Here is a 22,897-nt window from a genome sequence, read left to right on the forward strand (position 1 = left end):
CGAAGTTGAGTATAAACATTTTTCTAGTATTTGTACAGATAATAATAACATCAACATATAACATCTTTTCTAATCAGCTTATGTTTCAATTGTATTTATAGAAGTCATTAAGTCATTATATGTCTTCTTTTCAAGATTCTTATTTAAGCTTAATTTCCTCTCAGAATTCAAACCACTCTTATCAGTCATGATTTTCTCAAAGTTCATTACCTTTGAATATCCAAACTTTTTTACAAATATCTCAATATTTTTACATTTCATATAGTATATCTTATCCCTCTTACTATAGGGCCCCTTTATGTCCCAGCTTTGTCTGTTCTTTTGGCCCTGTTCAAACAAGTATTTAATCATATAGTAGGTACACTATCTAATAATCTTACTGTAGGGCAGCGGTTCTCAACGTTTGTGTGACGGCGACCCCGTCACACAAACGTTATGCGCGGCGCCCCCATGCGTGGCGCGCATGCGCGGCAGCGCCCCCATGCGCAGCGTGCCGCTGCCCCCATGCGCATGTGCGGCGCCGCCCCCGGAGGGGAGAAAATGGCGGATTGCCTCCTTTGGCGACCCCCCAAAAGTGGTCGATCGACCCCAAATGGGGTCGCGACCCATAGGTTGAGAACCGCTGCTGTAGGGCCTCTTTATATCCAAACTTTTTTTTAAACCGTATTCAAACAAGTGTTTAGACATATAGTATTCCATCTGGTAAGTGAATCTCTTAACTATCTCTAATCTTCTTTTGCCAGGTCTCTTTCCAAATCACTAGGTTTAGCTTGCCAGGTTGTATTTTTGTAGATGTTGTTGGGGATAAAAAAGACAAGTTGAGTAGAATATTTGTTTTTTGTCTCCCACGCTTTGATGGTTCTCCTGACAGCTCTTTAGTCCATTTTATTAAATCTTCTTTTTTGTCCACCAGTTTGTTTTGAGGTCCTGGAAGATAAAACATCTTTTTTATTTCCTTTGTTGTAGCAAAACTGTGAGGATTTTCTTTTGTTTGTATTAACTTGTAGTTCTCTTCATTTGTAGCTTCCATATTTGAGTCACTTCCTTCTGGTTTGTATTCTATTGTCTGATTTGTTTGTTCATTCTTTGTCATCATTTTTTGAGCATTATTTAATTGTAAGTTTAAGTTAGAGATATGTTTATTTATGTTATCAAAGTTGTTTTTAATCTCATCATGATTTAAGAAATTGTCATTTGAATCTGTCGCAGCATTGCATATATTTTCTCCTCCTGTGTTTGCTTTGTCTTAAGTCATTTTTCCTGCAGATCTCTGATGTTCCAAGCTGGGGTCTTCAGGAGGAGGTGTTAGATGTGGTTTTCTATCACTTTTAGATAAATATATAATATCCATTTTATCTCCCCCCTCTAATGGTGAACAGTGTGCTTGAAACTGAGTGAGGAATTCGATCTTCTCTCTCCTGTTTTATATCTGATTTCCTGGAAAAGATCCCTAAGAAGCAAAAATCCTCCCAAAGTGGGAAGGGAGGGGACTACATCCTCCCATAGACAGAAGTGGTGAATTAAACTCTTACGGAGAACAAAAATATATTGAAATGAGGTTAAAAATACTACAGTCAGGATAAATTTGAAAACGAAGAAAATAGCTAAAACTTCATACCTGAAAAAGTATTGATGGGATTATATAAAATAATAATAATAACTTTGCTTTAAAAGTTGGAAAATGAACAGTGACATCTAGTGGAGAATTAGAGAAAACTATAGCTGCATTGATTCAGAATTTGTCAAGATGCCCAGAAATAGCAAACAACAGATGGGAATAAAGTATTGAGTTATCTACTACAGAGTGAAACTATATATGTTTAGAATCTGCTGACCTTCTGGGATTATAAATACACTGAGCTGCAGTTTTAAGTTTAAGAACTGTTTGAAGAGAAAGAAAAACCTTGGCCTTTGGCTAATCTTCTAAAGGGGAATTCTGGAAAGCTTTCAGGTGGTTAAACACTTTGGATTGAAATCTTGGCTGGTTGATCATTATAAGACCCCTGAAAAGAAGAATTGTTACAAAATACTGTCTTCAGTGGTACCTTGATAAATTGGAAACATATTGGATTATAAAAACCACATATAAAGATAAGAACTACATAAGACTTGGTTGTTTGGATTTTAAGAAGAGCTGGTTTGATAAAGCTAATTAAAGAGACTATAGTACCGGTTAAAAACTACTCAAAAGAACTTTTACTGAGAAAGAGTGGTTGCAGTAAAATCAAGTGGAATCTTAACATTCCTGCACAAAGCACCAAGCTATTCTTCCCACTTTGAAACCCAACTGCCCTGATCAGTCCACCAGCAGCCAATACAGCGCCTCAAGGTTGTTTTGAGAATGCTTAGGTACAGGATAGATAACAGGTCATCTCCAAGGCGCAGTGACCTTGAAAGCAGGCTGGAACCAACTGGGAGGGAGTCTGTTCCATCTCCAAAGATGATCCCGGTCCCTAATTCCCATGCAGTTACGGCACAAGCAAAAGCATGCAAAGAATGCTCCCCCGGAATGTCCTCCTCCCCCCTTCACCAGAATGGCAGGGCAACCTGACATCTGACATCCCAAAAGAGGATTTAAACCTGCAGAACACATGGGAGAGAAAAGAAGATTAAAACAGTCATTTAGGTTTGTCAGGATATTGATTATAAAAACCTTTCACTAATTAGGGGCTCTAACATGTCGATGATCCACCCACTTATTCTGGCCAGGATAAAAGTCCTTCCATGCCACTAAATATTGGAGATTCCCCCTATGCTTGCAGGAATCCAAAATCTCCTTTACCTCAAAGTGTTATTCATCCTCTATTAATAATGGTTCAGGGACACCCTAAGGGGTGAAGAAACCTTGGGTTTTAGTAAACTGCCATGAAAAACCGGATGGACCTGGTGAAGTGACTTTGGCAAGTCTAATTCCACCATGACAGGGTTGATAAGGCATTTGATGGGGAAAAGCCCCACAAATGAAGGTCCCAATTTCTTAAAGGGTTAAAATGACTGTAAATAATGGGTGGATAGATAAATATGGTCTCTCACTTTAAAATGTTTTGGCTCAGTTCTTTTTTTTCTCAGCTTGTGCTTCATAAGCATTGCAAGCTTCAGCAAGGGCTTTTCATATCTGGATGTTTTGTAGTTGGGAGATTGATTCCTTCAGGGACAGCACCCCAGGGTCATTAATGGGGAGCTCAGGCATAGGTTTAAAGTCTTGACCAGAGCTACTTGGAAAGGAGTAAACTAGTACTGCTGTGTACGGAGTTATTGTATCCCACTTCTGCAAATGACAAGAGGTCACTCCAATTATCTTGTTGATAATTAATAAAGCATCTAATATATTGTTCCAATACTGAGTTCATTCGTTCACAAACCCCATTCATTTGGGGTGATGACTGGAACTAAGTCCTTGGTCAGTGCCTAGTAAGTCTAGGAAGGTTCGTCAGAACCTGAATGTGAATTGTACCCTTCTATCTGAAATAATGCGCTGGAGTGCTCCATGTAGTCTATAAATTTGATGCAGGAATAGTTTTGCAAGACCTCATGAAGATGGGATCTTTTGACAAGGGATAATATGAACACTCTTGGAGAATAAGTCAGTCACCTCCCAAGTTACTGTATTTCCTGTGCTTTCGGGGAGTTCCACAATAAAGTCCATAGAAATCTCTCTCCAAGGTGCTGACGGCTCAGTTACTGTTTGAAAAAGACCCGGAGTTTTCCCTTGCCACCATTTTTCCAAGGCACATACCAGACAGATGGTGACATAGCTTTCAATGTCTTTTTTGAGGGATGGCCACCAAATTTGCCTCTTGACTAAATGCAATATTTTCACAAAGTCAAAATGTCTTGCTGTTTTTGAGTCATGACAACTCCTCAAAACCATGACTTTCTGGAACATAGAGCTTTGCCCCCACCCAGGCTAGCCTATCTTGGATTGAGCAGACATTGCTGTGAATCTGGAACCATTTATCATCCTTTAGGGCAGCTTTAAGGGCAGAGGTCACGCTCTTGGATATTGGATTTTTTTCTCTCCCCTGGACTCAGGTGGTCACTTGAGCTGCCAGCTAATGGGCCTGGAGCACTGGTTTGATTATTTCTGCTTTGGAGCAATTGTACTATGGCATATGTGACAGTGTGTCTGCAAGAAAATTCTACCCTCCTGGGAAATAGCGCAGGGAATGCGGTTAAAGTACTGTGCCCATTGTGCTTGTTTAGGAGAGAAGTTTGTAATGGGGAGAGCTATTTGGGCAAATGAAGAAATGAATTGCTGGTAAAAATTTGCAAATCCTAGGAAGCTTTGCAGTTGCTTCCTAGTTCAGGGTGGCGCCCAATCCAGTACAGCTCTGACTTTTACAGGGTACCTCTCAATCCCTTCATGTGAAATGTGATAGCCTAGGTCAGGGGTAGGCAACCTTGGCTCTTTTATGACTCGTGGACTTCAACTCCCAGAATTCCTGAGCCAGCCATGCTGAGGGGAAAGAGAGAGGTTTCCAAGCTGAGCCATGCTGGCTCAGGAATTCTGGGAGTCCATGAATCATAAAAGAGCCAAGATTGTCTACCCCTGGCCTAGGTAGTCTATTTTACTTTGGTGGAACTCACATTCAGAAAGTTGATGTACAGCTTGACAGTTCGTTTTTGGAAGACTAGTTTCACGTGTTCTGCCTTGGTTTCAGTGTAGATTAAAATGTCCAAATAAACAAGCACCTCCTTGTATAGATGCTCATGCAGGACCTCATTAATCAATTGCATAACACAGGTGCCCCCACCTGCAGTCCAAAAGGGAGTACTTTGAATTGGAAACAACCCAGCAGGCAATTGAAAGCAGTTTTCCATGTATCCCCGTCTCTGATCCTCACGCGGTAATATGCCTCCTGCTGGTCCAGTTTAGTAAAGATTTTGACATGGGTGAGGTAGACTACATGTCTTTCATCAGAGGTAGGGGGTAAACATTCTCTACACACACGATGTTTAACCCTCTATAATGCACAGATAAACAAAGAGTCTATACTTCTTTTCCCGAAACAAGACTGGGGCCGCAAGAAGAGGTCATGCTGGCTGAATGAAGCCTCGGGCCAAGTTCTTATCAATGAACAATCAGAGTTTTTCCAGTTTTCTGAGGGTCATTGAGTATAGCTTTGGCTTTGGCAATTTGGCACAGGGCAGGATTTCTATAGCACAATCAGTAGGTCTATGGGGGGAAAATTCATCCAAGCACCTTTTGCTAAACACCTGTCAGAGATCTCAATACTCCTTGGGATGACAGGAAGGTCCTTCCCCTGCATGACAGCCCCTATTTCATTCTTCAGGGTAGTCACCTTTCTAGGTTTCTCATAGGTTTGGGAGGAGTGGTTTATCAGAAACTTTAGCAGTCCTTTCCTCCAGTTCACATAAGGGTTCCACTTTTTTAGCTAGACAAGCTCTAGGACTAGTGGTTTTTTCCATTCTGGGTGCTACTGTGAAGCTCATGACTTCTGAATGTACAGCCATCTGCATTCCTATGGGTTCGTTGGCAAACGTTGCTGGGATGCCCCTCCGTGACAGAATCATCCAGCTGTCAAAATGCCAATTGCAACTTTTAACTGCCTCAGTCGGATTCCAGTTTCTCAACCAGTGTTGGATTTACTAAGCATCTGGTGCAGCCTGAGTCTAATAGAGCTCTGAGACTAGCTTTTAACCCAAACCCCGGGGAAACAGTTCTGTTATAACAGTCACTGGTATGACCGGGTCACTTACCAGGGGGTCAGACTCAGTATCCTTTAACCTTTGGTCATCGTCTGGTGGGGTCAAAGTTTCCTCAGCTCTTTTTGGTGATGGGGTGAACTCCACAACCTCCACTCCTTTTAGCGCCATCTCTTTGGCTCGTGGTTGCACTTTAATGGGCTTCCCTGTAGGGTTTGGGCTGGTCTTGGCTGGATGGCTGGTTTTGCATTCTGCCACTCAATGCCCACTTGGCCACATTTGAAGCAGGCGGTAGATCTGGCTTGCAAAGTTGGGGGTTTAGCCATTTTTTCTCTGGAGGGGATTTCTTCCTTGATCTTGCTGTGCTGTACTTGTTTCGGGCTTGGTCAATTTCTATTTCCTCAGCAAGCCCGCACCAGTTGGGCAAGGTCACAGGGGCCCGTCTTGCCACACAAACATTCAGCTAATGTGAATGTCTTCTGGCCAATTGAGTTGGCACGCCAGGTCTTCGGTGTACTCTGCTACAGCTCTGTGCCCTTGCTTTATAGTTTTAATGCAGTCTCTGGCTTTTTGGTCAGTGAGAGGATCCTCAAATCAGCAGTGGAGCGCGGTCATAAAACAATTGAAGTTTGTCAGCTCAGGGGCGTTCATATTGTTGAGAGTCACCATCCAGCAAGTAGCTGCTCCTTCCAGTGCCAACATGACACACCGCACCTTGGCACCTTTGGTAGGGATGTCTGGCCTGTACTCCTACATGTAAGTTAGAATGTGGGCCAGGAAAAATCCCAGTTGTTGAGAGTCCCCATCGAATTTCACACCCAGCGGTAGGACTTTCTTCGTGGGCTTGTGGTTCCAGCAACCCCCAATGCTGTGGTTCTGATAGGGCCTCTCGGCGTTGCTTCCATAGTTGCAGTGCCCCAGCTGGGATTGCTGAGATTCCCGCCGTGGTGTCTAATGGTGAGGCTCTCCTGCCATCATCCTCCTCGGGCTGGGCGAGCATCCCCAAAGGCCATCCTGGCTTGGGTCTTGCGTGCCTTGAGGCTCTGGAATGCTTCCATCAAGGAGCGCATGGCTTGCTTCATGAGGAAGTTGGCGTGATTACTTCGCCATTTTCTTCCTGTTCATGTCCGAGCTTTTCCAGCTCCGCTTGCCATTTGTGTCATCAGCTGCCTCAGGTGAGAATTACTCCTTTAGTTCTCCCTTCCCAATCATCTTTCTTCCTGACACCAATGGACCACCTGGGCTTTAATGAATCTCCCAGGCTGGCGACCTCCATCCATCTGGAAAGATCCGCTCCGGGGTTAGCCTTGGTAGAGGCTTCGCCCCAGCACTCAGCTTCCTTTTGGTCACTGCCGTGTGCAGACATTCCTTGCATGATCTCCAAAGTAGAGATGGGTGCCCCTCCAGGTTGACGACTATTGCAGATTCCGCTTAATGTAAGGACCTGCCTCAACTGGCCCTCTTAGGAAAGTACAACTCTTGACGCCATGTGGTTAATCAAAGTCAAGCAGAATCTAACATTCCCGTGTAAAGCCCAAGTTATTCTTCCCACTTTGAAACCCAACCCTCCTGACCACCAGTCCTGCAAGGTTATTTTGAGAACGCAAGGTTGTTTTGAGAATGCTGAGGTACAGGATAGATAATGGGTCATCCTCAGGATGCAGCAATCTTGGAGTCAGGCTGGAACCAGCTGGGAAGAAGTCCATTCCGTCTCCGAAGATGGAGACATGCAAACAATACTCCCAGGAGTATCCTCCCCCACTCCACCAGAATGGCAGGGCACCCAAAAAGGGGACCTAGCAATTTTCCATTGAAACTATGGTTAAATCGGACCATGTATTTTGAAATTAAAGAGCTTTCATTATGTCTTCTGATTGCTATATGATTTCATGGATATGTTCTGCTAGTCTTCTGGCTGTTTGTTCTATGTAGTGGCTGTTGTAGTCTTTTATACTGTATGTTGTGGATGACTCCTGTTTTTTCTTCTGGGCTGCTGAGTCAACAGACTGTTATAACCACATGGCATCAGCGTAGCACGCAAACCACAAACCAACTAAAATCCACCAAAACATCCTGAGTAAACCAAAAGACCCAACAACCCCAGAAGAATACAGAGGAGTCATTATCTTTAAAACCATATATGGAAACAACACTGGGATACATTATGAAATGCTTTTCCAGAATTGAATCTTCCGGTCTAGTCATCTAGAGAGGACCTGCTGAAACAGTCTCCTCTTCTCAAGAAGTACAGGGATGTGAATAAAACAATAGACATTACTCCATTTTGTAGAACAAAGTATGTGAGGCTCCCATTTTATTTACTTTCTGCTAACAAGTTAATTCCAGCACACCTTATCCTTGGCTGATTGGGCAACAGTACTTACCTTGGGTTTTGAGTTTAATTTTATTATTTTCCTTGGCATTTGTTGTATGCTCCCAAGAGTCTTTCGGGATTGGGGACAGTTATAATCAAAGTCAAGTGTAGAGTAGAGTAAAGTAGAGTAGAGATCCCCAACCCCTGGTTTGTGGCCTGCTAGCTGTCCATGGCCCATTGGAAACCAGCAGGTGAGCATGCAGAGCTCCATTTATGCATGTGTGGGATTAGGTTGCATGCTTGAAACCATTCCCCACTGCCCATTGCTGCTGTGGCTGGTCGATTGAGTGACAAAGGTTGGGGACCACTGTAGTAGAGAATAGCTCCCTCCCTCAATCACTTTTTCAGTTTAACATAGTTATTCCACTCTTTCAGATACCTGTTATTGCCCTTGTGGGGAATGATGCCTGCTGGACTCAAATTTCCAGGGAGCAAGTGCCCTTGTTGGGTAGCAATGTAGCCTGTGCTCTGGATTACTTAGGTGAGTTAACAGCCTGCATAATCTCATGTGCCTTATATTACCTAGAAATACAGGTGGTATGAAGGCAAAAGAGCCTGGGCTCTCAGGGAGGACCAGCAAAAGAGCATTTAGTTCAGCCTCTTGGCTTGCAACAAATTCTGCTTCTGTCCCAAATTTCTGATCTGATTTCAAATGGAACTGATCCCTACTGAGTACATCTGTTGGATTAAAACTAGAATGAACACCAGGATCTCAGATTCCCAGGCTGGCTTTATTTATACCATGTATTTTGTTCAAGTTGATAAAAGTCTCTAAGCACCTACAAAGATAAGCTTCTGTTTCCATCCTATAATATAGAGAGTTTGTGTATCCTTCTTGTCTGGAGTATTTACAGATAAATTGTATTATTTATAATTTGTAAATAATATTTATAAAGCTTATTTATTCAATAAAAACAGAATCTGATGCAGATAATCCTTGCTTAGCAACCAAAATTGAGACCAGCAGTTCTGTTGCTAAATGTTGTAGTCATTAAGTGGAAGATCACATGACCATAATGGGCTTATGATGTCACTTTCCATTGGGTTGTTAAGCAAAAATATTATGTGACCATAATATACAATTTTACTTCCATGGTCTTTGTTACCTCTGCTTGTTGCATGCTGGTTGGGATGCAAGTGAATAGTAATTATGTGACTGTGGGTGGCTGCAGCAGTTGTAAATGTGTACCAATTGCAAAGCACTTGAATGATAATCACATGAACACAAGCCACTGTGATGGGTTGTAAATATGAGGATTGGTCTCAAACCTATGTTTTATATCATGGAAACTTTGAAGTATTGAGGCAGCAATAAGCGAGGACTACCTGTATCCAGCTTCCTCACCCTCCTGTGTATCATGTATTTTGTCTTTTTTAAACAAAGCATGCACAATTCCTTTCTCCATCCTTTTCTTTATGCAAGGCTTAAACCCTCTAATAAAAGTTAGAAGTTAAGACGGTATGGTGGATAGATATTTAAAGATGACCTTGCAGTAGCAAAGCTTGTTGGGGAGAGGGGTATTGCCAACTTGGTTCCCAATCTAAATTCTTAGAGAGAAGGTTCCCTGTAGGATTTGCATAAAGCATGCTTTCTCCTATGTTGATGAGTGATGATTTTTTCTTTGCAGATTATCATGTGGTTGCGGAAGGTTTAGGAGGGAAAGGTTTCCTGCTCACATGCAAGAATGAGGACCAAATGGATGACATCATCCGGATAGCACAATCCAAATGCAGGAGTGGACAGCCCATCCTTCTCAATGCATTGATTGGGAAAACAACCTTCCGTGAAGGCTCCATTGCTATGTAGACTATGGCTGTGGCTGCAGTATCTGAGAGTTACATGTAACAGGCTCTGGCTGTGTTGATTCTGAGAGCCAGAATCACTAGCCATTGTTAATTCTTGCTATGCTTTTTTTTTTATATAAGAAATTTTATTGGATTTTTCATTTTTACATCAAAGTGCTTGAGAAACGACGTGGTGATGGGGATATCAATTGTTCAAAGACAAAGTCATACATATATAGCTCAGGTTAGTTCATTAGAAGTTCCCTCTCTGTTTCCCACATATAATATTACATATTAAGATTAATACATTTCTAAACAGAGTTCAATCAATCAAATCAGTCATCATTCACATTTCAGTTATAAAAATCCAAATCCTGTTTTTAAGCTTTACTAATTTACAATTACCATATTCCAATTAAGCTTAAATAAGCATATTATTGACACTTCGGGTGTATCTCATTTCCCTTTTCTCTAACATAATAATTCTATCTAAGATAAATATATTATTCCAACAACAACGTTCTTATGTTTTTCACATATAACCTATTTCTTAATCTAATAAATCATTTATTAATACTATTTCTTCTCTTGTCACAAATATCTCTTCTTCCTCTATTACAAAATAATTATCTTACTTGAAACAAAAATATCAGTCCAAAAAGTACATTTCTATCTATTTTGAATATATATTCTATCAATCAACCTATATCTATAAAAAATCTTTTTAACCCCATAAATGAAATTTTCCCCTCCAAATACTTATCATCTCTAATACAGGATATTATTATGGGAAGTATCCTTTTAGAAAATTCATGTACTTTATTTATTATTAAATCAGTCAAAATCTCTAAAGCCTTTTTAACCCATTAAGTGAAATTTTAAACCGCATTTTTAAACCTAACTCTAGCTTTCTTTCTGTGCCAAACTGGCTTCCATAGTAAGGCTTCTACGTCATCAAACCTCAACATTTGAATAAAAGTATTTCTCGATACTTCAGACTGGTCAAGGTTCTCTTCCCTTTCTTCCAATGTCATCTGAATGGTGTAATCAATTTTATTCCATGTTGTAATTGCTAGTTGATTGTCCACATTATCACAGTTTTCAGTGGCTTATAACTGGATGTCAAACTCTATTGTTTTTGGTGGTTCAATTAACTCAGTTAAGGTTATTCTTTGATCATCAAAGTTCTCCATGGATTGTATATAGGGTTGTGTAAAATTGATTTGCTCAGTAGTTTTCACGATTTCTCCCGGTGTAAGTTCATAATTGAGTTGTAAGTGTAATTCCTCTGTCTCTTTAAGTTGTATGTCTCGTTGAATAGAGGCCTCTTTGGGGTTACTCTGTTCTTCCTCTGTTATTCTTTGGTCTATAGCTTGATCCATTATTTGAGAGTTAGTTTGTGGTTCTGTAGTATCTTTGATTTTTCTCCAAGATTTCATATAAGTTTTCATATAGTCTGTAGTTTCCAAGATTTTTTCCAATATAAGTTCATAATCGAGCTGTGGGTAAGATTCCTCCATTTCAGTAGTAAAATAGTCTTTTGATCTTTTGATGGAGGCTATATTTAGCAAAGATCAACAAATATCCACCTCCAAAATTCTAGTAAGCAAATTCACCACCCAGCTGTTCCAAATCCTTTATCTTTTCCCTTTTGTTATCATTTGAAGGTCAAATCCATCTTCAAATAGCAAAAGGAAATACAATTGCAATGACACTTTTCACCACAAGTAGACTTTTACAGTCCTCATTGGACTGTAAAATCTTTTTTCCAAGTTGGTAAAATTTTATCTTTTTAGATAAATAGAAAGAGAAAAAACAGGTATCTCCTATATAATAAATAGAATAATAATAATATTTCTTTTTTTTCCAGGACCCCTAGGTATCCCAAAAAGGTTTAATAGTCAATAAAAAATAGCTATTTTATTTCTTTTAAGCTCTTTTTCCCAGGCAGACAGATGCCGCTCTCTTAGGACAGGGAAGTAGTCAAAAACTTTTTACAGGCAAATAGTCAGGACAAAAGAGAGAGAGGAAAGGTCTCACCCGGATTCATCACGGTGGTTCTTTATGCTTAGATGATCTTCTCACTTTTGGCTGGTGCGGCTGGGTGATCGGCCATTTTACTGGCCAATCTTCTCCGTCAGCTCTACGGAGCTAGCTCGGACCAGAGGGAGCCGCCACCCTCCGCAGCCGAACAGGAAGCTCCTTGAGGGTAGTCGCCCCTCCAGGGGTCTACCAGCGGAGGGAAGGTAGCCAGCGAAGAGATGAATCTCTGTGCGACTGAATGCGCCGCGATCCGGAAGCAGAAGTCAATTCTTGCTAAGCTTTGAAGCCTTCTGCCAATGCCTATTATTTCTGTTGTTTCGCTTTGCTTGTTTTTTTTTTTTTTTTTGTAAATGTCACTTTAATTTGGTGCTCTTTTTTTTTTTTTTTTTTGTTAACATGGTACGTTTAGCTTGGTAACCCTCATTGGTTGATCCTAACCTGCCAATCAGAAAAAATAAAGGAGGAAGTTTAATTCTTTCCTTTTACATTGTGGCAAAAATCTATTTCTTGGGAGAATATGAAAAACTAGAAAGTATATTAATAGCAATAGAATGATTGTGCAAATATAATCCAGTGAATACTCAAAATACCTTGTGATAAAAAAAATAATACAAATTTGTGACTATATTATACTATATTAAACTATACTATTAAGTTGTAGCTTAAAATATGTCAAATTACTTTTAAAAATTTACCTGGAAAAAATTAAATGTAATCATCAAAGCAACTTAAATGAACAAAATCAATATTTTCTCCTTTGGATTATTAATTAAATCTGTGTGAGTAAATATATTTATAATCTTTGAATGTTTTTTTAAAATGTGTAACAATTGTAGTTTGACAAAAGTTGAAAGTGATTTTATTAGACATTTCCATTGATATATATATTTTGCATATTTTGAACTTTTGTAGCTGCTAATTTCCAAAGTATTTTGACAACTTGGTCAATTGATATAATTTAATATATAACTTGATACATATTCGTAGTTTATCCAGATTATATTAATGATTTATATATTTTATAATGTGCTTTAAGGAATTTATTCAATACAAATCAAACATCAAATAAAATCCAATATAACTTCTTTACTTACTTTTCTATAGAGGTATACTGTCTCAGTATAGATAATTTGCTCTGAAATGGACATTGAAATAAATCTACACAGAACCACATCTTCCAAATTTAGTGGAACTTAATCCCAAGTGGTTCTTGATTGAATTGCAGTAAATGTTTGTCAAGCTTTTGAATATAATTAAGATATAAAATTAACATTTTTACTTTTGTGTGTTGTGTTTCTATTGCTGTCGCATAGAGACTCCTAGAGGCATTCCAGGTTAGAATTCTGATTTCTAATTCTAGTCTGCCATAAACGGATGACCTCTTGATGGAAATATATATATGAAAATGTTTCAGAGGACTAGTATTCACTGTAGTTTTTGTTATTTATGAACAGTATTTGATTTCTCACTAAAATACGAACATTGCTGTTATGAAGGTCAGTAAGTTGATCATCCTGTGGCAAAATATTAGGAAAAAAATAATTGTTAGAGAGCCTGGGGTGTACAAGTCCCATCCCAATACATGTTTTATTATGATTTCCTTGATGTTGGTGATTGGAGCTCTATGGACAATCACATAGCACAGACCTTTTCTGCATGTATGTTTAGGCCATGCTGTGAGGACAGTGCAGTTTAAACTTACGTTATTTCCTTATCAGCTGAGAAAACTGCTTAGCAAAGCAGCTTTCTGGATGAGCTTCATGCCTCTTGCCCCACTTTTTTGGGAGGGGAGTCTGCATTAGTTTCAAATATAATTATTTGAAGTTATGTGAGTGAATGGGCTCAGCATGCCAATTCTCGTCACTCAATATTTTTGGTCAGAATTGCTGGCTATGGGAATCTTCATGTCACCTCTAGCAATCATGAGGAAAATTGCTCTTCCAATGCAGTGATTCTTCCCGTTGTCCAGGCAATAGGAAGAGATCAGTGGACCACATGAGATGGATATCAGAATCCAATTATATTTCATCTCTAGTTATCAACTATAAAAAAACCCATTTCTGCCTTCTCGGGATTCTGTCATACGATGAAGGGAAGGGGGTGAACAAAGGGGCTTTATGGCCCTCACTTCCTTCAGTACACTTCAAAGGAACTGAATGTGGATAGCACCAAAAGGCCTAATCATAACAAAGGGGGCTATTACCTTTCATGTAGTTTTCTCTGAAGTCTCCATCCAGCCAGCAGTAAGGAAAAGGGGGTGGGAATGTAATGCCTGAGACTGTCACTGGAAGTAGGGGGTGATTGGGTGGGGCTACTGGGAAACCCCTTAAAACCTTGAATGGGAGAGCTTGGACCCCAAGTCCTGTCTAGAACACCTGAAACCATTTTCTCTTAATAAAGGATGCCTGTTGGAAGAATTATTCCAAGAGTTCTGTCTTCTTAAGATGCAAAGTGGGGTGGGTCCTTTATTAAGAAGAAGTGGTTGCAGGCGTGCTAGACAGAACTTGGGGTCCAAGCTCTCCCATTCAAGGTTTTAAGGGGTTCCCCAGTAGTCCCACCCAATCACCCCCCTCTTCCAGAGACAGTTTCAGGCATCACAATCCCACCCTCTTTTCCTTTCTGCCGGGTGGATGGAGACTTCAAAGAAAACTACATGAAAGGCAACAATTCCATTCTTATGGTTAGCTCTTTTGGCAATAAACACAATCAGCTGCTTTGAAGTGTACCGAAGGAAGTGAGGGCCATAAAGCCCCGTTGTTCACCCCTTCTCTTCATCGTATGGCTGTTCACATGTCTTAAAGCTGAATTCTTTTAGCAAATATGGAATTGAATTCATAAAGTGAAGGCTTTTTTTATTTCGCTTCCCTTGATTGGGATAACAGCTGGTTTAGCTAGGCTTATGGATATCTCATTAAGTTATCCCACATATTGCCTAAGTTCATGCCTTGTGCTAGGGCAAAAATGTATTTTACTTGGTTTTGGCTTAGTGTGTTTCATACCGTAAATCAGAGGTCCCCAACCTTTTTGGCACCAGGGATTGGTTTTTAAGAAGACAATATTTCCATGGACTGGGGGGAGGGGGGAGGTTTCAGGATGATTTAAGTGCATTAGATTTAGTCTAATTTTTTTAAATAAATAAATAATGCAATTTATTTCTATTATTATTACATTGTATTAGATTAGACCAGTGACTTTCTGCTTCTCAGAAAGTGGGAAGGAAAAGAGACAATCCTAAACTCAGCCTTCCAGCAAAACAAGCCAAAGACCCAGCACGGAGAGAGAGAGAGAGAGCACCCTCACAAACACATACCTTAGGGGGGAATCCACTTCCAACGAGGTTTTGGGGAAGCCCCCAGTTGCAAGCTGGGTGTCAGTTCCGACAGACAGAGACAAATAAAGCAGAACTCTGAGGCTTGCAATTCCTCAAAGAACATATTTATCAATACAAAGTATTGGCACTTCAAAAGTGAAACCAAGTCTGAAGGGATGCATAACAATTTCCGAATACAAAGTTAAAAAATCCCACCCCTAAGGCTATGCAAGCAACTACCTTTCCCCATACAGCTTGTTGGCAGGCTTTTCATGAAATGCCCAGTCTGCAGTTTTGGGAGCAGCCAATGACCTTGGTTCCCATGAGAGAAAGTCCAAAAGACAAAGTCTGTTTTGTCTAGCGCAACGCTGGCAACCCCCTCCTTCCGTGCTATGTATCAACTAGAAATGAGAAGGAAAAAATGGCTGCAACCATGCTCATTCAAAAGTTGACACTGGGCTGGTGCGCGCTTATCTTGCAAACTTGGAGACCTGCATGAAGGGAGCAGGAGTCCAACTGGGGTACCAGGAGGGGGAGAGGAGGAAAGTGAGGAAAAAGAGGAAGAAGAAAAAGTAGGAGGAGGAAGAAGCAGGAAGAGAAGTAGGAGGCAGAAGAAGAGAGCACAAAAAGCAGGAGGAGAAAGAGGAGGAAGGATGCGGGGTTCAGATGTTGCAAGCCAGTTGTGAGTGCTGCCACTGAAGAACCTTTGCACTGAGCAAGACGGCTTCTACCCTGCCTCTCTCCCACCCCTGTAGACTCACCACATACCTCTAGCTGCACGGCCTGATTCCTAACTGACTAAGGCCCGGTACCAGTCCTTGGACCAGGGGTTGGGGACCCCTGCCATAAATAGCCATTGTTTTTTGTAGGAGAATCCTTGGAATGTTTCCTGTTTTTTAGATGGTAGGATACCTTCTTGCTAATAAAACATTTTTCAATTTTCCTGTTATTTCAGTCATAGTCATTTGCCAATTTGATATGAGGAGGCAGGGCCAACAAATTTGGAGTGCTTGGGTATGGTTAGGAAGGCACTGACTTTTCTAGCCTGCCCTATGTTTCCTGGTAAAATACATGGTAAAATCGCAATGCAGGAAAATTCCACTAGGGCAGTGGTGGCGAACCTATGGCATGCGTGCCAGAGGCGGCACTCGGAGCCCACTCTGTGGGCACACATGCCGTTGCCCCAGCCTTGCCTCCCCCCGCGACCCCCTCACCAGCAGCCCCCCTGGAGAAGAATTGCCCCGAGCGTAGCCCACACAGAGCAGCGTAGCCAAGGACATGGCAACCAGGCAGCATAGAGAAGACTCTGCTCTCACACCCCATCGTGCACAGTTGATGCTGTGGGGTACGGGCAGAGGGTGTGGCCGCCATGGTGCTGCTGGGCTGCCTGGGCGATCTGTGGTGGACCCTGGAGGCAGTGAGTGGCCCTGTGGGCAAACGGGGTAGAGGCGGGGTGGGACGGGCCAGGAGTTGGAGCAGGGGCGGGGCCAGTTTTTGGGCACTTGGTCTCTAAAAGGTTGCCATCACTGCACTAGGGTTAGGGTTAGGTCACCATGAACTCATAGAGCAGGGCTTTTCAACCTTTTCACAGATTGTACCATTTTTAGGACATGACAATATTTGAGTACCACCAGTTCTTAGCAAGGTGTCAAAAGGGGGGGGGGATTTTGGGTTTTACTGATTAGATTCATTTGTTGTTATAGAAATGGCTAGTTTATAATATTATGAAAAAGTAAAAAATTGAGGTTCAATGTTAATGCTTCCTTCTACTGCAACAGAGGAAGTATGTTCTTTTTCCCTTCTCCCCTCACTTTTCTCCCTTTTTCCTCCCCACAGTGTCCTACTATTTGCTTTTGTGTTTTTGTATTTTATTCTATAATCTAATAAAATATTACAAACTAAAGAAAAAAGTACCAGTTTTAATTTCTTCTGTGCTGTTGCTTTGCTGAATCACTTTCCCTTTGCACTGACAAATATATGATGAATTCAAACTTGGCACTTTTATGACTTGTGGACTTCAACTCCCAGAATTCCTCAGCCCTCATGACTGGTTGAGGAATTCTGGGAGTTGAAGTCCACAGGTCTTAAAATTGCTAAGTTTGTAGACTCCTGAGCTAGCTGGTTGGTCCTTTTGAGTTTTTCTAATCCCTTCCCTGTACCCTTAAAGACACAGGAATAAAGTGCAAAGCAAGAAAATAAAGAAACACAAACTCCGTTTTTTTTTCTCTTTAAGCTGCATCAGACGTGTCACAAGTCACAATGTTTCAATCCTTGACTGAAAGGCTCTGGCAATTGCGAAAAGCTTTAGCTTTAAATTAAACCTGTTTACCTTCAAAGAAAACTTTCTAAAAGCCACAGATAGACTCAATTAAAGGGGGTAAAACTAATTACATTTGTTTAAAGGGATTAAACCTTTCCTGATGTCTTTTTTCCCCTTCCCCCACCCAAACCAGTTCTTTTATAGCCTCTCCTCTCCCCCCTTTTCTTCAGTTCACCTCCAGCTCCAAGCTGCTTCTGGAAGCGCCAATCAGCTGAAGCCAATCAGCTGGAGCCCTGTCAGCTCCTGGGGCTTCTGCCAAGCCCAGACATTCCTGCAGCTGCAGCTGCCTCTCCCTCAGGCTTGGCTCGCTTTGGCTCATTCCCCTCCCCTGCTATACTTGGCTAGTAATCATGTACCACCTGCCATGTGGCAAAGTACCAGAAGTGCTACGCGTACCACTGGTTGAAAAGCCCTGGATTAAACAACTGGAAGATGCTGAGGGGATTTTACAACATCGGAATGAAGAAAAGAAAAAAATAGCTTGGGAATATTATGAGAACTTATATAAGCAACAAACAGTTTCAGATAATAGGATAAAACAATTCTTGGAAGAAACAGAGATACCTAAAATACCAGACAAATTTAAAAAGTTACTAGAAGGGAAAATAACAATGATAGAATTAACAGAAGCAATTAAAAGGCAAAAAAAATGGTAAAACACCAGGACCAGATGGATTACCAGCAGAGCTATACAAAACATTGCAGGAAATACTGTGCAATGTAATGTTGGAACTTTATAATGAACTTCTTTCTGAAGCTAAGATACCAGATTCGTGGTCCGAAGCACTTATTACCCTGATACCAAAGGATGAAACGGAAATGCAGAAAATAAAGAATTATAGGCCAATTTCTCTACCGAATGTGGACTATAAAATATTTGCATCAATAATGGCGGAATGACTTATAAAGTTTTTAAATGAATTTATACAATCGGATCAAAATGGCTTTCTACCCAAAAGACAGATTAGAGACAATGTGTGAATTGTATTGAACACATTAGAATACTATGAAACACACCTGGAAAAACAGATGGCATTGTTGTTCCTGGACGCACAATTCACATTCAACAATGTGAACTGGCAATTTATGATAAGCCAATTACAGACTATGGATTTTGGGGAGAAATTTATAAATGCAATCAAAACAATTTATAATAAGCAATCAGCTAAAGTAATGATAAATGGAAATATGACTGAGAAGATTAATATTATGAAGGGAGCAAGACAGGGATGTCCTCTACCTCCACTATTGTTTGTCTTGACATTAGAAGTACTAAACAGAAGTACAAGACAGAATAATGACATAAAAGGTATGAAAATTAAGAGGGAAGAATATAAGCTACAAGCATTCGCAGACGATTTAGTATTTATCTTGGAGGAACCACTAGAGACAGGACCTGTAGTAATAGAACAAATAGAAAAATATGGTGAGGTAGCAGGGTTGAAGATCAATAAAGATAAAACAAAAATTTTAGTGAAATATATTACTGAAAAACAAAAAAAATTGATGGGAAAATTAGGTATACAGATTGTAAAGAAGGTAAACTATCTAGGGATCCACCTGACAGCAAGATGTACAACTATTAAAGAGGATAATTGTCACAAATTGAAAAGACAAATCAAAATAGATTTGGATAAATGGAAAAATGTACAACTATCATTAATGGGAAGGATTGCGATAATCAAAATGAATATACTACCACGATTATTGTTTTTGTTTTCAACAGAACCAATAAGAGTGGATAAGAAATATTATGAGGAGCTTAATAAAATAATTTTGAAGTATATTTGGCAGGGAAAAAGGCAAGGATTAATCTAAAAATGTTACAAGACCCAGAGGTGGGTTTGGCCTACCTAATTGGGAATTGTATTATCAGGCTGCAGCATTATCGTGGATGAGAGAATAGATCCTACTGAGGAATACGAGATGATTGACATTAGAGGGACATGACTTGCAGTTGGGATGGCATGCTTTCATATGGTATGGGAAAAATAGAATACATAGCTATTTCCAGAGACACCATATAAGGAATTCTTTATTTGTGGTGGGAGAAAATAAAGAGAAAACTCTACTTGAAGATTCCAAATTGGCTTTCAACTATGGAAGCGCTAATACACCCCAACATGCTTAATATGGGAAATATTATAAGATAATAAAGACTTACTAACAGACACGGGGGAGCTGAAAACAAAACAATTAGAGGAACAAGAAATAAAGATGGATTGGTACATGAGAACGCAAATACAAGCTAGATATGAAAAAGATGTTAAAATAGATTTTAATTTTTTTTAATTTAATTTGGGGACAACAGAGTTAGATGAAATACTCACGGGAACAGAAGAAAAATGGATAAAAAATGTATAGTTACGTATTACATATGAAATTAGAGGAGGAACAAGTGAAAGAGACAATGATAAAATGGACAAGGAGTTTTGGATATATGATCAAATTAGATAGATGGCAGCAACTATGGGAAAGAAACTATAAATTGACAATGGCAACAGCGTATAAAGAAAATATGTACAAAATGTTCTATAGATGGCATGTCTCCAGAAAGATTAGCTAAAATGTTTAAGGACAGATCTATGAAATGTTGGAAATGCCATCAAATATCAGGTTCTTTTTATCATATGTGGTGGATGAATGTAGAAGCTAAAACTTATTGGAATATAATTAGAACATGGATAGAAGAGATGATACAACAATGTATAGAACTAAGACCAGAAATATTCCTGCTGAGTAGTTTACCAGAGAAATATAATAAAGAGAAAACATATTTGATCATTCATATAATTACTGCAGTTAGGATTGTGTTTGCACAAAATTGGAAAGCACTGAAAGCACCCCCAGAGGAAGAGATGATTGGGAAAATATTGGAATGTGTGGAAATGAATAGATTAACAATGATAATTAAAGATAAGACAGAGTATTATGAAATTTGGGGAATTTTTTATGATTGGGTGAAAAGAGAATATGGTTAAAAGTTAGTTAACACCAATATAGATGGAAGAAAAAGGAGGAGATAAGGAGGGAGACCCAGGCGACACAGTATTGAATAACTGGAGGTCGTATAAATACTTATAGAAGTACATACTGAGAAGGACAGATAAATAGATGTATTAACATAATAAAAATTAATCTTACTATATTTAATATAGATATGAAAATTTAGAGGGAGCAGATGCTAGGACATTACCCTTGAATTGTATCTGAAGAGGAATGAGAGGAAAGAAAGGAGAGGAGAGAGAGAAGAGAGTAAAGGAGGGGGGAAGGCAGTTGGAAGGTTGGAGGAGAAGAGGAGAAGAAGTGGGGAGAAATAGGGGTGAAGGAAAGAGGAGAGGAGAGGAAGAAGAGGAAAGTAGGGAAGAAAGAGAAGAGAGGGAGAAAGAAGGTAGAGAAGAGGGAAGAGAGAGAAGGAGTGTGGATGCAGTGAAAGGGGAAATGGGCGAGCAACACCAAAATTCATGTGTATGTATTTATTTTATTTTATTAAGAGTATCTGATAGATAAGAATGTAAAAAGAATGTACGTTAATTCTTGATAAAATATTACGGTATATTTGTTGACATATATGGGGGAGAGTTGAAAAAATAAAAAATAATAATAGATGTGAGGTTCCCTAGGTTGCTTAAACAGTTTTATGCTCGCTACCCTGATAAGCCCGAATAACCACTGTGTTTCATTTTCTCTCCGTTATTCTTTTGCCTTTCTCCAGGTGGATCTCTCATTTTTAGGGGGGGGGCGGCATGTCAGAACCCCTATGCATTTTGCCTTTTACCTTTCTTCCCTATGCTTTCATTTTTCAGGTTCTGCCATTCTAATGGGGGGAGGGGACCAATGGATATTCTTCAGTGTACTTCCTTTGCTTTGTTCTATTCTCTTTGAAGTATCTTTCTTGGGGTGAGAATGGAATGTGCCTCCGGCCATCTGCCTTATCTCCAAGCAGAGGGAGGAAGCTGCAGAGAAACTTGACAGCCTTGAGAACGGCGCCTTATCAGTTCTTTCTGACAACAATTTGACACCTATGGATTGGCTCAATTTGAACCAGCCAGATGGACATTTCTGGTGGGGTTTGAAAGGGTTCTTTTAATATAACATTTTGCATGGGAAATCCTCAGGTCTTGCCTTACTATTTTCCTGTCAATGCCTTCCAATAAAAGTTTCTATTGAGACAAAGCACATTTCAAGAGTTCTGCTTTCTTGGGAGATTTAACTAAGGCAGGTCCTTACATTAGGCAGGATCTGCAAAGTTGTCAATCCAGAGGGAAGAAAACCCTTACCGTGGGGACCATGCAAACGATGTCTAATCATGACAACAAGAAGGAAGGAAGAGAGCAAATGCTGGGTGGAGACCCCCTGAAGGCTTGCCCAAGCGACAGCAGCTCTGACTCCTCCAGCCCGACAGCCGAGGCAGAAACTGGGGAGAACCTTGTGAAGCCGAGATGGTTGAATGGTGTTGGGAAGAAAGGGACTGGAAAGGAAGATCCTGGAAAATGACCCTCTACCGTGGCAGTCACCAGCCAGGTTGGAAACATGAGATGGAATGGTCACTCAACCTCAGTGAAGAAGAGGACGAAAGACCAACCTGGTCCAACCGCTTCCTTAAGCAAGCTATAAACCTGATGATGGAAGCTTTTAAAAACCTCAAGGATGAAGAAACGGATCTGGGTTGAGAGAAGGCCGGAGGAAAGGGAGGAGAGTGAACCTCCCAACCCTGGCACCTCTGCCAATGCCACAGAAACAACAGGGGCCATAATCAGAGGAGTGACCCCAGCTTGAGCCACCCTGGCCTGGGGCGATGGATGCAGACCACAAGGAGGGGGAACTGCCGCTCCAATCGCAAAACTCCCCCCTTGGGCTTCTCCCTGTTGTCAATACTGTCAGAACCCATTTCTATTTCATTTCTATCTATTCCCTCTGATCTAAAAACAAATCTCACCTTTCCCTGGGTTCTGCCATACTCCCAAGGGGGAGGGGGGATGTGCCTGCAGCATTATTGCTTTTGCTTCCTCAATTCGCTACAATGTAACCTTTTGCTTCATTTACTGTTTCTGTGTCTGCTGGCTGCTACAGTGTAACAATTGTTTCCTGCACTGTATCTCTCTCTGAAATTTCTTCTCCCTAACCTGTCAGATAGAAAAAAAAGGGGGGGGGGAATAAATACAACTTCCAGAGCCTGGCTTATCTCTCCATTTCTCAAAAGAAGGTGCGAAGAGCCACTTGAACAACATGCTGCAACCAGAGCTGGATTGATGTTATCTTCCCTTTTTCCACGATGGACCTAACACCTGGGGATTGGCTGGTTTTGAACCGTCCGAATGAACTGTAGGGTGGGGTTTGCTTGGGGACACTTTAAAGTATCAATCTGTAAGGAATCCCTCAGATCCTGTCTATTATG

At 40.5% G+C, this 22,897-nt stretch overlaps 1 protein-coding gene across 5 annotated transcripts in view; it reads left to right on the forward strand.

The window, feature by feature from the left end:
* The window catches only part of ILVBL (ilvB acetolactate synthase like), a 66,124-nt gene extending 52,973 nt beyond the window's left edge, over positions 1-13,151 (forward strand). For 3 of the 5 annotated variants that reach the window (XM_039336402.1, XM_039336403.1, XM_039336404.1), the window contains 2 exons: positions 8,417-8,522; positions 9,670-13,151. In XM_039336402.1, coding sequence (XP_039192336.1) covers positions 8,417-8,522; positions 9,670-9,848 — 285 coding nt within the window. In that variant the 3' untranslated portion in view covers positions 9,849-13,151. The remainder of the gene's footprint in view (positions 1-8,416; positions 8,523-9,669) is intronic. The other 2 variants (XM_039336406.1, XM_039336407.1) reach the window with 2 other exon arrangements.
* Positions 13,152-22,897: the final 9,746 nt, after the last annotated feature.

The sequence above is a fragment of the Crotalus tigris genome, unplaced genomic scaffold (assembly GCF_016545835.1).
Source record: "Crotalus tigris isolate CLP2741 ecotype Arizona unplaced genomic scaffold, ASM1654583v1 scf7180000017666.379230911805:20528666, whole genome shotgun sequence".
In the NCBI taxonomy this organism is placed as follows: Eukaryota; Metazoa; Chordata; class Lepidosauria; order Squamata; family Viperidae; genus Crotalus; species Crotalus tigris.